The 16,906-nt window shown below is 38.5% G+C and overlaps 1 protein-coding gene across 20 annotated transcripts in view; it reads right to left on the bottom strand.

Moving 5' to 3' along the window:
• Window positions 1-16,906, bottom strand: part of nfasca (neurofascin homolog (chicken) a) — a 103,903-nt gene that overhangs the window by 18,530 nt on the left and 68,467 nt on the right. For 14 of the 20 annotated variants that reach the window (XR_013284764.1, XM_077530707.1, XM_077530709.1 and 11 more), the window contains 4 exons: window positions 16,472-16,645; window positions 13,541-13,567; window positions 8,713-8,964; window positions 5,110-5,232 (listed from right to left, as the gene is read on the bottom strand). Coding sequence is in view for 18 of the 20 variants with exons in the window: in XM_077530707.1 (XP_077386833.1) it covers window positions 5,110-5,232; window positions 8,713-8,964; window positions 13,541-13,567; window positions 16,472-16,645 (576 nt within the window). In the remaining 2 variants the exon portion in view is untranslated. The remainder of the gene's footprint in view (window positions 1-5,109; window positions 5,233-8,712; window positions 8,965-13,540; window positions 13,568-16,471; window positions 16,646-16,906) is intronic. The other 6 variants (XR_013284765.1, XM_077530715.1, XM_077530716.1 and 3 more) reach the window with 2 other exon arrangements.

The raw sequence follows: 16,906 nt of genomic DNA, 5'->3' as shown, positions 1-16,906 counted from the left end.
TCAATTTAACTGACACCTTCTTCTCGTGACACATTTTATCCAAAAAAGCACTATTTTCCAGAGGTAATCACAAAAGGACAAGGAAATGGGAGCAGCAAAACCACGAAACATCAGGATCTATTCATCCAAAGTGGCTCTTCTCATTGTTTCAATTGGAAAAAGCAAAGCATTTTTTGCAAGCCCCCGATTGAGGAAATGGTATCGTTCCAGTACAAAATGATAACTTGAGTAATGATCCTGAGGAGGCAGTGAGAGGGAGAAGGCAGCACACGGTGGTGATGTCATGCTTCATGCGTTCAAACGTTTCAAGGTTGACGTTATCCGGCGGAACTCATGAAGAAACGATCCTTTCAAGAACAATCCATCAGCAAAGCAAAAGACAAGTAACACAAGGGGAAACATGCCACTCCTCTCGACCTTATCAATAAATTCCTACTGCAAGGCCATGGTAGGAATGAGGATCAATAAATACATCTTTGTAATAAAAGAGTAAAATATTTTTATTTTATTTTATTTATTTATTTTTTTAAATGTATAGTTAGATTCATAAATGGGAAATCCAGGTCTTTTTTTTTTTTCTTTTTTTTTTGTCTGTGGCAGGGTTTTTAATTTCTGGACCTGGATTCCCATTTCTGGTTAGATATAATTGATTCCTCATCTCAAGTTCGTTTTCAACTTTTGTTTATTACTGTCATGGCCTGCGCCAGAGTTCATGATATGCCTGTGATGTCTGTTATGTGCCTGTTATGCGTCTGTTTATGGATGTAACAAGTGTCTGTTTACAAAACGTGATGTTAGTGATGTCAACCTTTCATCCTTTTGGTGGAGTCTGGGCCTATGTGATGCTGTTCTTTAGTGCCTTACGATTCACTGTCTGTTGGTACAGTCTGAGAAATGTGTTCGTTGCTGGATTATTAAAGACTGTCGGCTGTACTGCGTCTCTGAGTTTCTGCTTCTCAATGTGAATAAATGGAGAAAATCTTATTTGTGTCTGCATCTGGGATTCAAACCTTTCAGTACACAACAATTATCATATAATATAAATAAATATATGCTAACTCAAAGGCGTTTGGAGTTAAATATAACAATATGCAACAATTGCGGCTTGTGTAGATTAGTAGAGTCATTTTGTGTTATTGCAAAAATGGCATTCATTTGAATACATTTTTGTTGGCGTTCAATAGCGATCATTTGGCGTTCATTTGAATAAGAGTAAGTTCCAGTGTCATTTCATTTTCTTTTGTTTTAAAAAAGCAATTCTGGTTATCTTAAAATAAAGGTAATACTGAACTGCAAAAAAAGAAAATTATTCTTTCATTGTGTAAACATTTTAACTCATTCACTGCCAGCCTTTTAAGAAAATTTCAAAACTTTCAATTCTCACGCGATATTACGTTCAATAATTATATATAAACCAAATCTATCAAATGACAGAATAGACCTTCTACTTTTTGTCCCGTCCCATTCTTTTATAATTGGCAGTAGAAAAATGTAGGTTTGCCAAAATACAGCCATTTCTCCCATGGACTCTGAAACTGTTTATTTCCTATAAAATGTGGCAATGATGTCATCTACTGGTGGTTGGGCATCAGTAAAGTTGTTTCCAAGTTTGACCTTTACAGCGGAGCATAATCAGATTCTCCCCCGCTCTAAAAAATACAATTGACAAGTATACTTGTCAAAGGCAGTGAATGTTAATAACAGTATATTATTATTTTTTGATGACTGCTTATTAATTAACATTTCTTCAACTACCACAAATTATACAAAATCTACAAATCATTGCTGAGTGATGTTGTCTAAATAATAAACTGTGATTAAAGTAGGGATGGACCTATTATCGACGCCAGTATCCGGCATTTTGACAAATATCGCTACCATTTTTCTCCTGATTAAAACCAGTGTGTTTACATATTTATTGCAATATGACGGATAAATGATGTCACCAAGAAAGTAAAGCTACATTACTTGCTGAATCCCCTCAGTCACTCTCTGGGAAAGAATGCTGAAGCTCGATTGGCCAACAACAAGGGCCACTCCCCTTTTTGACAGTCAATCCTTTTAGATACGACCTTGAAGCACGAAAGATGGGTGGGGTAGGGAAGCCATTAGATCAGTCTCGTTTTACCCACACTTAGCTCCCACAAACTCCCCCCCACACACACACCCTTTGTGTCTCGTGCTGTTCACTAGCTAACGTCATTAAGAATTAAAGACATGGCCACTATACATCAAAAATACAGACACTCTTCTATGCTTGATGGGTCAAAGATTGTTGACTTGGTAATAGGCTATGACATAGTTTCTTTATAGTGCACCCATAATGTATTCACAACCTTCACTTTTCTGTTACAACCATACACCGAAGGCTTAACTCTTTTACTGCCACACGTTATCAAAAAAAACAACCCCCATAGTGCCAGCCGATTTCGAGAAATTTGAACTCATCTTTAAAGGCAAACAGAATATTGTGTACTTTTACTACATATACAATGTGGGCACCAAATGAAAGACCCCATTACATTATTTCATTAGAAAAAAAGAAGTATGTTTCTACCTTATTCCGTTCTTTAGTAATCAGCACTTGAAAATAGGCAGTGACACTGACACTGAGTGAAAATTGAAAAGATGAGAAAACAAGCTTTTTGTAAAAAGATACATTTTCTCCACTACAGTGACTTTGACACTAATATTTTTTGTTTAGTGACGCTCTGTGAATTAAATTCAATGTGACAAAGGATAATTCTCGTCATCATTGAAAACGTTCTATTTCATCAGATTCCGTCATGTATCATTGTAATTCCATACACTGGCAGCCCATTGAAAAGGTATACGATGCTGCCATCTGCTGGCCATAGTTAGTGGGTGTTCTTGATTCCACAACCCATTGACCAGGCGGCACTGCACTGAGACGTTGCACTTTTCATTGATTAACAAACAAACAAACAAACAAACAAAAAAAACGCAGTTGATGTGATTTAACATTTATGGCAGCATACATCTTGATATTACTAATCGTTATTAAACGTTTTTGGAGGTCAAAGAGTTAATAAAATGTATCGAAAACAAAATAAAGACATTGACTTTTTTTTTAACATTCCTAAGTGTAAGTTTATCTTCGCTGTTTTAGGTTCATGTGTACAGAATTTTAAAGGGGAAATTTCATATTCTAGAATATGGCTCGAACAACAGAAAAGTGAACAGGGTGAATACCTTTGATAGTAGGCAATGTACGAACATTCAAGCGTTTTCAATCTCAACAAGTTCTATGATTCCCGAACAAGAGGGGTGATGCATGTGTTTTACAAAAGCAGACGCAAAACGTGCATAAGACTTAATAAAAACAAAAACATTGTGCAAATATGTATTTCAAGAAAGTGAAAGTCACCAAAAGCAAATGAGAGAAGCTGAGCCAAGCCACTTATTTACTGTGCAATGCACAAGAGGTTTGCACCAATATGATGAATGGCAATGAAAGAAAATAGAAATGCATGCTGGGTTTTTTTTTAAATCATGAAGATGAAACCACATAAATTGTGAGGGTTGTAAGAATAAACAACAACAACAATATACAGGAAGTACAACAAATAGGGTTAAATTAAATTATTTCCAACCAATTGTATTTGTTTTCTGTGGGTAAGTTTTGATATTGCACATTGCCTATTCCTGTCCTCTCTTTTGTCAATTGGTGTGTTTGATTTAAAAACTAAATTTGCTACTGTTTGGCCACTTGTGTTGTTCCGATACTGATACTTACGATACGGCAGAGGCCTCAATACTGCACTAAAACAGTGGTATCGGTATCGGTGACTACTAACAAGTTACATACCGATACCATTAATTCCAACACTAATATAGGATTTTGGATGCAGCATCTTGTGTCTTGCTCGTGCACAACATTCACTGATATGTGACATGTTCACTGCATGCTGATCTAAGATATCCTATTGGCCCTTGAATGCTTTAAACCAGGGGTGTCAAACATAAGGCCCACGGGCCAGATCAGGCCCGCAAAGGGGTTTAATCCGGCCCGCGTGATAATTTTGTAAAAATATATATATATTGTAATGTCGGACTAATTAATCAGTCAGCCACAGTCGAAAGTTGTAACTTCATAACCAGTCCTTGTGTGGGGGAATCGTCCGGGATGTCATAATTTTACACACAACTTAAAGTTACGGTTTGTTGAATTATTATTATTATTATAATTATTATTATTATTATTATTATTTTTAAATCATAGACCGACAAACGTCTTAAATATGACACAAATTCAATTACTGGCAACACAAATAGATATGACAAGGATTAGCATCCTTATAACGTCATTAACTGCACCACGCAATGCATTCTGAACAATATATACGAAAAACAGGTCAATTTAGCACATTCAGGACTCCGCTCCATTTGCATTTGTATAATTTTTTTGGAACAATATGATTACATTTGAGCTCCGTAATTTACAGCAGGCACACAAATAGTGAAAATGTGCATACGCATAATTGACGGCAATCATTTTTAAGTTATATACCGTTATTTTACCGATGTGGCCCACTTGGTAATATATTTTCTTCCATGCGGCCCCTGAGCTAACATGAGTTTGACACCCCTGCTCTAAACCAATGGCAGGGTAGCTTTTAAATGTTGAGAAAAAAAAAACCTTAGGTATCGCTATGGTATTGGCATCGACCGATATGGCAAAGCTGGGTATCGGAATCGGTATCGGGAGGCAAAAAACGGTATCGGAACAACACTATTGGCCACTTGGGTCATTGAAAAGAAAAAAAGAGCAACATACATACATGATATTCTAATCGTATTGTGAAGACTTCTGACTAATTTATAGCTAGGTGGTCTCCTCAAACTTAACAACGATAACAAAACTGTAAAAACCCTTATTTATTTTGTAATTTCCTGATTTCAAAAGTATTGCTATAAAAGTCTGCTATAGTATAGTATAGTTTACAACTTCAAACAATAAGTTTTGGCATAAAATGGCAAACACCTGGTTTGAATTTGGTTCATATCTCACAAATGGAATTGTCTTTGGTAGTACTGAGCTCAAGTGTTTAAGTTGATAAAAGAAACGGGCTTGATCTGGATTCTTACTGTCCAGTGTGAACTCTAGCACAAACTCGCTGCTGCCGGCCGGGAAGTTGTGTCTCCAGCTGACGTTAGCGTAGTTACTGTTATGCTCCACCGTCACATTCCAGATCTCTCGCCCAGGGGCAACTGCATAATGAGGGTCAGAGGTAAAGGGTCAAAGGCACACATCCAAAACCTCATTTTGGGGGTGTCCCTTATTTTGACCTATGCATGGTGGTACCAACAGGGTGGTGTTTTTAAATCAAGACGGATACGTCCACTCTAATCCAGGAGTAAATAGCGTATTCATGGATTGAAAATTCACCCTTATTAATGTCATAAAATTCCAGAGGATTTTTCAATCCATCAAACTAATTGCAATGTTTAACTCTGAGCTTGGAGTGGACACTGGAATGAGAAAAGACACATTATACTTTGTGGCCTTCACCATAAATAGTCATTCTAAATCTTTAACTTCACACTTCTCCACTTCTCGACAACGCTACTATATTTCTGGCTACATTCCAATAAATTGAAGTAGTTTTGTTTTTATTGGTATGTAACTCTAATGTTTACAGTTTCTTCAGGCGGGAGAGGACAATTTACTTCACATACAGTACAGTGGAACCTTTAAAGTCAAGCACTAATGTCCCAAGAAATGTTTTTTCCCCAAAATTTGACTTATAACGGGGGGGGGGGGGGTTACTGCCCCCCTCTTGAGATGTGATTAGACTTATAATGGGTGGTCAAACTTGGTCCCCGAAGGCCGGACTCCTGCAGGTTTTGGAGGTTTCCCGCTTCCACCATAAGCTGATTCCAATCAACAGGATCATTATCAGGCTTACGCAGAGCAAGCTGATGAGCTGATCATATATCAGCTGTGTTGGCGAAGGGAAACATCCAAAACCTGCAGGATTCCGGCCCTCGAGGACCATGTTTGCCCACCCCTCTGGCTTATAAGAGTCAACATTTTAAAAAGGTCGAACAAGCCCCCTGGCAAAAATGCAGGATGTTCATTTAAATCAGGGGTGTCTAAACTTTCATTTGAGGGCCACATACAGAAAATCAGAAGGACGCAAGGGCCACACAGTGTTTTGAAGAGAAATTGTGTTTAGTCCTAAAAATTGGACAAATAATTTATTTGTGCTTTTGCATATTTAGAAAAATGCTACAGTATATAAACCAATTTATTTGTAATATGGCAGTAGGGTTAATATAGTTTTGGAATTTTTCATTTTAGTTAGTTTTTATTAGTTTTCTCGGTGGTTCTGTTTGTTTTTATTAGTTTAGTTCTTTTTTTTTTTTTTAATGCTTAGTTTTAGCTTAGTTTGTTAGTTTCAGTATTAGTATTTTTTTTTTTAATGTGTATTACTTGTGTGCAATATTTAAAAAACACCAAGGGCGCAACGTCATCTAGGTGCTTTTCTATTGGTTGCTGCTAGATGACGTCACTTCTGTGTGACATACTTTCAAACGTCATTATTCCGGTTTATATCAAAATAAATCTACTAAAAATCACATTTAAAATCATCCCCAAAGGCTCATGCATTCAATTAATTACCAAAGACTGAAACGAAGGATGCCCTGCGATTGGCTTGCAACCAGTCCAGGGTGTCCCCCGCCTACTGCCCAAAGCCAGCTGAGATAGGCGCCAGCTCCCCCCGCGACCCTTGTGAGGAAGACGCGGTCAAGAGAATGGATGGATGAAACGAAGGACATATTTGCTATAATTAGAGTTAGTTTTAATTAGTCTTGTAAACATAAAATGTAGTTTCAGTTACTTTTCGATTTTTTAAAATGCATTTTTATTTTTATTTTATTTCGATATCAATATTGTTTTTTGAATTTTAGTTTTAGTTAGTTTTTTTTAATTAGTTTTAGTGAACTAAAATAACCTTTAATGGCACCTGTTTTTCGATACCCTCCCTTCTTACTTTGACCATCTCCAAACATTTTTGTTTTGTTTATTATATTTTTAGCATATGTTGCGGGCCACTGAAAAAGGGACGGCGGGCCGCAAATGGCCCCCGGGCCGTAGTTTGGACACCACTGATTTTAATGATGCATTTTTTAAGGGAAAAAGGGCAAATCATGGATGTTCCACAAAATGTTTAGTGAAAATGCCATCTTTCTGGCTTTCAGAAACACTAAAAAGATTGGATTGAATCTTCGAGTGAGGTAGCAGTTAGATTAAAGTGCTCACAACTTGGAGCGCTGTCACACCAAAGTGACATGAATCATGGCTTCAACTCGAAGATGACAGTTGCAACAAAGGATTGAAGTATAAAATTCTTCAAGAACATCACAGAATGTTGCAAAAGATGTTGGTTGTTTCTTGTCAGCAGTGTCTAAAATCTGGACCAAGTGCAAATAAAAAAAATAAAAAAAAATATAAATGGGAAGGTTGTCCTACTTTCACTAGACCAAGGAAGACCTCAAGGCGTCAAAATAGAAAACTCAAAGCAATATGTCTTTAGAATAGAAAATGCACAACAAAACAAACAAGGTACACGGTTAGAAACTGGAGTCAACACCTGGATGGGATGGACTTACAGAAAAGCCAAACGAAAGCCATCTGTACAGAAAAACACAAGGCTGCAGTGGGCGAAAGAAAAGCTATCCCTCACTATGGATGACTTGATGTAAATGAGATTCAGTGATCAATCTTAAATGTATACGGCAACGTCATAATGCTGGCACATTTGTTTGGGGCCGTGCCAAAAATCTGTGATGGAAATCAAAGATGTTGGATGAAACGGCTCCGACGCAAAGTTGAGCTGCTAAACAGCAACCAAAGGAAATTGGAGCCAGAATGATGAAGAATGCTGTTTGTCACTGTATTAAGTCCTGCCTCAGTAAGAAGATGTTTGAAAAGCTAAAGGAGCTGCAACAAAGTACTAATAGTCATAGTGACTTTGTCATAATTCCATCATTTTTTTCCCTTTACAATTGAGTGAGTCCAGATTTTTCCCTCTATTTGCTCTAATAAATAAATAAATAAATAGTGACTGACTACAATATTTATCTTTCCTGCTTTTTTGTGATTCTTTAAGTTGGAAGAGTGTCATTTTTAATAATAAAAAAAAATGGAACATCAATGATTTGCCTTTTTTCCTCCAAAATTACATTTAAATGATCATCCTTCAGGAGTGTCGATTCATAAATTTTGTTCAGGTGTGGTAAAATCTGAGTTTGAACAGTTATCAAGCAGGGATGGGCAATCTCGGTCGGTTTTGCAGGTTTCCCTCTTCCAACACAAGCTGTTTCCAATCAATGGGATCGTTTATCAGTCTAACGCAGAGTTTGCTGATGAGCGGATCATATATCAGCTGTGTTGGAGGAGGGCAAGATTCAAAACCTGGAGGGCCGCGGACCTCGAGGACCGAGGTTGCCCATCCCTGATCTATAGCATTACACGAGACTCCAGAATGTTGTACTTATTCACCAAGCAACAAAAGAATAAATCTGTGCTGTTTTGGATTATGATAGAAAGGCACATTTAAAATGATGCATTCCATCACTTCCATGTAGGGGAAAAAATGTTTAGAACAAATCAGAGGAAAAACCACCTTCCCGCAATGCATTGTGCTCAACTTCAGAAGTTCCAGAAATCACAACAAAATGTACCCAACACATTCTTATCGATATTCTTGTTGATGACCAGCACAGGAGGTGGTGCAGTAGGGGTTGCCTCAGTTGTTTTGATGGTAGTAGTAGTAGTTGCCGCAGTCGTCGTAGACATTGTAATAGTGGTAGTGGTAGGAGGAGCAGAAGATGAGGTAATAATTGTTGTTGGAGCAGCAGTAGTGGGAGGAAGAGGAGCGATAGGAGGAGGAGTAACAGTTAAAGCTGAACCCAAAGAGCCATCCGTAAGCTCAACTACAAGGGATGAGCAGGGAAAGAACAAAGAGTTAAAGACAAGGAACTTCACATAGTACACACATGACAAGGTTGTTCGAGGCTTGAGTGGAAACAATTTCCCATGAGTGACCCTAAATAACTACATTTTTATGAAGTCATTTTACTATTTAAAACAAAACAAAAACTCACTGTGAGTGAGCAGAATGCACTTAATTTATGATGGAAACTTTGGTACCACTACCACCAAGTGGACAAACACAGATATTACATTATGCAATATATTTTAATCAGAAAAAAATGCCCTCGTACATTATGTGTACTATACATACATACAGTATACCGATTGGACACAGCATCATGACCACTTGTTCAATATACCAAACACAAGAACTGTACAATAAAACTATTTAGTTTTAAGATGTCAAATGTGATGACTTCTGTGATTTGCCTTTAGGAACAACTGTCCCTAATCATTTTGACTCTCATATGTAACTGAGGTGAGCAAAATGTGAGACACAGCAGCTCTCATTATTACAATTTCACACCACTGCAATCAACAACCAAACAACGAGCTAACCTAATGGTATACTTTTAAGTATACCTACTCTAATGGTATATTTTAAAGTTTAATCAAAGGCACACCATGCAGTGTTTGTTAAAGGGACTATATCATGCAAAATCAACTTTTTTGAACTTTTACCCCGGGTTTTCACCGGATGCGGTTGCGGTGCGGTGCGTCTTGACTGCGTGCTCCGGACGGGTCAATTTTTTTGTCAATCCACACCGGCTCCGCACAGCTGCGGTCCGGCAGCTCCGTCGCCGCCCACTTCCCAACGTGTCTCGCGGGACCGCGCGCGCGCGATCATGTGGCATTTCACAACGAGAGGTGGACTTCTTTTGATTTAACCTTTTCTTCTTCTTCTGCTATGAGATTCCATGCAGCATCCTTTTTTTGGTTGTCCTTGTAAAGTATATTAATAACGAGAGTCGGGTCAGTGCGGGTCCACTCTTTATTTCTGTCTTCCCCGTCCGGCTGCCGCTCAGTACGGCAAGCGAGACGGGCACAACAAGCAATCGCGAACATCAAACTCACAATACATTACAGTCCTTATAAAAAGGATGTGCCGTGTCATATATTATTTTGTGGTTTTCCACCTCCAATATAAACCTCTCCTCGTCCATGTTCGCTGGTGTCTAAACCGTGAATGAGCACATGGCCCGGCGACGCCCACGTCACGTTTTGCTGAAAAACTTGAGAAATAGGAGCTGGCGAGTGTTTTATTCTGAAAGGTAAACGGAAATTTATTTTGAAACTGCCTCGGTCTTCCTGTCCCGCTCGATGTGTTTTGTGCTAGCTTGCCATTTGCCGGAGGCCTACCGCTGCGGTGTCCGGCAAAAATAGAAAATAGGTCTATCCTTGCGGAAGGCTTGCGGCACGCCGCAGGCCTTCCGCAGTCGACACGCAACGCACCCGCAAGCGGTGTAAACTGCACCATTCGAATGAATGGAATCTAATTGCTTGCGTCGCCAGACCGCACCGCAACCGCACCGCAACCGCACCGCAACCGCAACCGGTGAAAACCCGGAGTTAGCCATATTAAAATGCTATTTATTCACTAAAAACACTGCCAAAGTGCTGTTTTCCTCCATTCACCCATCTCTGAGCATTCCTGCCCATTCCTGCTCTCCAAGCACCAGCCCCTCCCAACCCAAGAAAACAACCGGGTCCTCACTTATCTACTTAGATAAGGTGTAATCAGACAAGGTTTGTTTCTTTTATTGTTGCTCCTTGTTATAGGTTATTGTTGAAGTTAGATCATATTACCACAAAGGAAACTTTGATTTTATAATTTTGTGTAACTGCGATTGGCTGGCGACCATTTCAGGGTGTACCCCGCCTACTGCCCAAAGCCACCTGAGATACTCTCCAGCACCCCCCGCAACCCTTGTGAGGAATGAGCGGTCAAGAAATTGGATGGATGGATGTTCAAAATTAAAAAAAAAAAAAAACAATAACAAATTAAAACGTTTTATATTCTACAAGTAGTTTCTTCAAAATAGCCACAATTTGTTCTGGTTACTACTTTGCACACTCTTGGCATGCTTGGAACTCCTTCAATCCTGTTGGAAAACCATTTCAGGTGGCACCTTTTGAAGCTCATCAGGGAATGCAAAGAGTGTGCAAAAAAATTACCAGAGCAAAGAAGTTTTGAAGAAACTAGAATATAAAACATGTTTTCAATTAGTTCACCTTTTTTTTAAGTACATAACTCCATGTGTTCATTCATAGTTTTGATGTGAGAATCTGTGAGTGAGAATCTACGATGTAAATAGTCATGAAAATAAAGAAAATGCAATGCATGAGGTGTGTGCAAACTGTTGGGCTGTACTGTCTAAAGTTAACTATGGAGGGGCTTAAAATACTGTGATACAGACCCTTTAAATGACAGTGTCAATTAAAAAAGAGCATTATTATCATAAAGGGAGAATATTATGATACAGCCGTTGTACCGTTGTATCATGATGTTGAGCAAGTGGTCATACTGTTGTGGCTGGTCTCTGAACACATACAACTTAATAATCTTTTCATTGTTTTCTTGTTGGTCTACATCCTTCGATGTATTGTTTGTTCCTACAGTTTCTCTCCATGAGATTGCTATCGTCTTATATACATACAATGCATATGAAGCAAAACATTTTTTAGCTGAAAATTGAGAACATGATCAATAATTTTATTACTTTTTCCACCATTAATGTGCACTATGAGACCAGTACAACTCAACTATACTGCATCACAAAAACATGAAATTTGTGGTGTGTAGACACTAGACCACGGGTCTCAAACTTCAGTCCTTGAGGGTCGCAGTCCTGCATGTTTTAGAGGTTTCTCTCCTCAAACACACCTGATTCATCAGCAAGCTCTGCAGGAACCTGATAATGATCCTCATTTATATGGTGCAGCTGTGTTTGAGGAGAGAAACCTCTAAAACATGGAGGACTGTGGCCCTCGAGGACTAGAGTTTGAGACCTGTGCACTAGACATATATAACTGTAGTCCCATTATGGATGTTTATCGGTTGAATTTTATATGTCATTCTGCTAAAGCAAGTATCCAGAGTTCTTGAGACTTGCACCCTAATAAAATCATGACATATTCCAGACAAAAATACACCACTGACAATAATACAACTACAAGTCGTATTCCTCTTGGATACGCTTGATCAAAGGTTCCAACATGAATTGTTGATCACATTCATTCATACTGTACCTTGATGTTAAGGTCTTCTCCAGCCACCAAAGCTGCTTTTACTAATGCTTCCATCACAAACCTCTTTTACATGATGGGCCCAAATGCCAACATGCTTGCATCATAGTTTCCAAGCATGCTCAGAAGCAATGAAGACATTATCATGTTTGGGAGCAGATGCAAAGCAGTAACGCAACTAATTCAGTCAACGATCCCAGGTATGACTGAACCAGTGAATACATGTGATGGATAAGGATGGAAGAACTAAAAGGATCAAGCCGGTGAGTAAGTGAGCTAGACAGTCATCTGCTGTCCACCATGGACCTCGAAGATTCTAACGTTTCACGTGTGTCCATCCATTCCAAGCACACTCAGCAACATGCCTGTTGTAAGCTGTATTTAAACCGTGTAAAAATAGATGTTGCCACTGAAGTCTTACTGGCAGCATTTTCCAAAAAGTAGTAATACTGCAAGATTGGACAGTAAGAGTGTACCATCAGGGATCGGTTCCAAAGAAACCAAACAGTCCAAGGTCAACATAAATACATACGGGTAGCATTATTGAAGTCGCTATGGTGTAGAAGTAATCAGGCAAACAAATAAAAAATAATCAATTATATACCGCATCAGCAGAACTATTGTGTGAAACAGCAAATGCGATTTATTTTTGGCCAATCAGGCTATGACCAATAGTAATGGTCTTATTCAATCCCTGATGGCAAATAACCATAGCTTTATGCAAAGAGAAAGGAAGGCGCAATCAGAAGGCAGATACGCTGATAGACATTCAAGAAAACAAATCATAAACAGCAGTACAGTCCCAGTCTTTTATATTTAAATATTTAAATATTTGATAAATAATTTCTAATATAGATAATCAATATGAACCAATTCCAAGGAGAATACTGTTCTGTACCAATTGAAGTAAGTGTTTTTTGTTTTTGTTTTTTTGGTGTTGTTTTTTCCCAAAATTAAACTTTTGGAATACTTTATGTACTGTATGTATTTATGATGCACTGGTGTAAACATTTTAGAGAATAAATTGAACTAGGCATGTACTGGAATACAAGTAATGTCAGTCTGGTATTGGTTAACATTTGTTGTCAATTTTACTTGCTGGGAAATATGATCTTATTTCTCAGCAGTTGTACTTTTCACATGATGCTTTGTTTATTTCTGGACACAGGATATTTCATGAAAAGTCATGTGGAACTGCAAGAACTGAATCTCTTGAAAAAAAAAAAAAAGTGGACTGCACTGCTGCTATGTGCTCAAATGGAGAGATTTAAAGTGAGACATAGAGGATGGAGGTGGGACCAGGCAGACATGTTTTTCATTCTCTATTACCTAGACCAGTTGCATCAGTAAAGTTTTCTGTCAACACAGAAAACAGAAGGGACGATAAAGAGAGGAAGTGTGGGTGACAAGAAAGAACTATCATTTTAAAAAGTAGATAAAACAAATACCCTCACATTCATACATCCCCCTTATGTACTGAAGCTTGGTTCCATTTATTCCACTTTTAAGACTAGACCCATTTGTTGGATCTACTAGTGGAGTGGTTCTTAAGTTGTGTTCGGATTTGTGGATGGTTTCTTGGATGATAAGCATAGGCCATATTTTCTTTCATAGCCTTAAAGTATAAATGAATCGGAACCTGTAAAAAGCATTTTCCACAAAAGACCGTCTCACAAAATGGCAATCACTTCTAAGGTGCCAACTACTTCTGTTACACAATATGAATAAGACTTCATCATATCAATAATGTAGCATAAAGTGGAATTAAAACTGTGTATTGTTGTCCCAGCATGCATCAGTGCAACAGTTTGTCAGAACCAGGTTAGAAGAACAGAGCAGACCCTCGCATACTCACAGTTCAGCCCAGCGGATTCACCTATTGGCATAATATATATATATATATATATCCATTCATTTTCTTGACCGCTTATTCCTCACAAGGGTCGCGGGGGCTGCTGGCGCCTATCTCAGCTGGCTCTGGGCAGTAGGCGGGGGACACCCTGGACTGGTTGCCAACCAATCGCAGGGCACACAGAGACGAACAACCATCCACACGCACACCTAGGGACAATTCGGAGCGCCCAATTAACCTGCCATGCATGTCTTTGGAATGTGGGAGGAGACCGGAGTACCCGGAGAAGACCCACGCGGGCACGGGGAGAACATGCAAACTCCACCCAGGAAGGTCCGAGCCTGAACCGGAGACCTCAGAACTGGGAAGCGGACGTGCTAACCACTCGACTACCGTGCCGCCCTATATATATATATATATATATATATATATATATATATCGCAATATTACAGCGCGCAATTCTCGAATCGATTCAATAGGCAGCCGAATCGATTTTTAAACATCCATTTTTTTGGGAAAAATATTCAACAAAACATTTTACTTAGGGTTAGGCTTCACACCTTAATCATGGAAGAATGTTACATTAATGGAACATTAAGCCTTAATATTGTATTTCATTGCTGTTCAAATATGAAACAGATTACAACCTGTTTGTTTAATACAGTGGCTCACAGATATAAGACTGATTTTTTAAATAAATAAATAAAAATTCAAATCATACAAATCTTACAGTGTATCATACAAATCCTACAGTGTACATGTAAAAGTGTACTGAATAGTATTTTCTAAATTTAAGTAAAAAAAAAAAAATCGCAACAATCGACTTAAATAAATTCGTATGGGATTAATATATATATATATATATATATATATATATATATATATATATATATATATATATATATATATATATATATATATGAGTTTGCATGTTCTCCGCGTGCCTGTGTGGGTCTTCTCCGGGTACTCCGGTCTCCTCCCACATTCCAAAGAAATGCATGGCAGGTTAATTGGACGAACAACAACCATCCACACACACAAGCACACCTAGGTACAATACGGAGCGCCCAATTAACCTGTCATGCATGTCTTTGGAATGTGGGAGGTGACCGGAGTACCCGGAGAAGACCCACGCAGGCACTTGGGATGTAACGATATCCAAACATCACAATACGATATCATGATATGAAGGTCATGATACAATAATTAGCACGATATTGTGGGGGCATTGGCGATATTTAAAAAAGATCACAATATTGTAAAAAAAAACAAAAAAAAGCACAATATTGTGCTTTTGTACATAACAGCAATGCATATAAACCACCTACAATCTCTAATAACAACAGTGAGGTTCTTACTTGCTAATGCAAGCACACATTGATTGCTTCACAAGCAAATTAGGTTCCCCTTCATCTGACAATTAGCATAGATTTTAAACATAGAAGGCCAAAACATCCCTAATGAAAATTAAATTCCACTAATAAAATAGCCACTAGAGGGTACTAGAACTGCACAAATAGAAATCAACCTGACTTTTTTAACAGATGTGTTCCTTTTAAATATTGTGAACATGACAATGATATTGTGGCAGTTTTAATATCACAATATCACAATATTGCCCTTATCGTGACATCCTAGCAGGCACGGGGAGAAAATGAAAACTCCAACCAGGAAGGTTGGAGCCTGGACTCGATCTTGCGTCCTCAGTACTGTCATATCATCCTCAGTAATATCACACAGCCCCTTTAAACTGAACAGAGAATAGTGCCTTTTGAGGTCATAACAATGATCTTGTTGGGAGACCACAAGAAAAATGGTGGAACCTGATCCGTTAAAAGTGCAATATTATTGGACGTATGCCCCGACTGATTTTCAAACTATGGAAATAATCAACTTCCTAGATGAACATATCCCTCTGAGATAAAATGGCTCAGAGAGCTGCTACAGCACAACACAGTGTTTGAGTGGACACTCCACTGATGCCTCAAAAAACTTATGCTGTGCCAAATAAATAGAGACAAAGAGACCTGTGGCCTATGTGTCAAGGTCAGAGACAGAGAAATTCTATGCTCAAATAGAAAGTAAGACTTTGGGCGTGGGTTTCAGTGTATTCTTTGCCCACATCTGTTCTTAAAGCGCTTTATAAATAAAGTGGAGTTGAGTTGAGTTGAGATCACTCAGTTAGGAATTTTACGCTGAACTTGATTTCGCTACAGTTTGTTGCGAAAACAAATGTGTTTACAAAGGAATGCGTAACCCCTTTGTCACAGGAAATGAGAAACTGATGCACTGGTGCACATTCATCTGGTTATGTTCATGAGTTTTCTAGAATGTGTCAAGATAAGGCCAGGTGTTATGTGGTTGATGTTGTGAGCCAACCTATCCAAGACCACAGAGAAACACTAACCTTCATTGGCAAAGAAGGGGGATTCCTCAACAAAGACCTCCCCTGCTCCCACCTGGGTGAGCGCTGACAGGTAGAAATTGTAGCGGGTTGATCGATCAGGGAGACGGAGTGTGAACTCAGTTACATTTGGAAGGAAAGTCTCAAGACGAGGTCGACCCTCTCTCGATCCATTGGCTGAACACACATACATACATAATCATACATGAGTGAAAGCTAAAAATATGCACATGGACAAAATAGTTTATACCCCTTGGTTAATGAAAGAAAAAAAAAAGACAATTAATGACAAAAATAGTCTAATGTACTGCATTTTCCAGTCATGTGATCAGACGACAATATTACTCTTCAATTACCACACAACGCTACTCCGAAGAATATATTTTCTTCTCCTTGACGGCCATGTCAGTATTTGAAAGAGTAAAACATTTTCGTAAG

The sequence above is a fragment of the Festucalex cinctus genome, chromosome 8 (genome assembly GCF_051991245.1).
Source record: "Festucalex cinctus isolate MCC-2025b chromosome 8, RoL_Fcin_1.0, whole genome shotgun sequence".
NCBI classification, from domain to species: domain Eukaryota; kingdom Metazoa; phylum Chordata; class Actinopteri; order Syngnathiformes; family Syngnathidae; genus Festucalex; species Festucalex cinctus.
The sequence above is the reverse complement of the archived record's forward strand: the minus strand, read 5'-3'. Positions and strand labels throughout refer to the sequence as shown.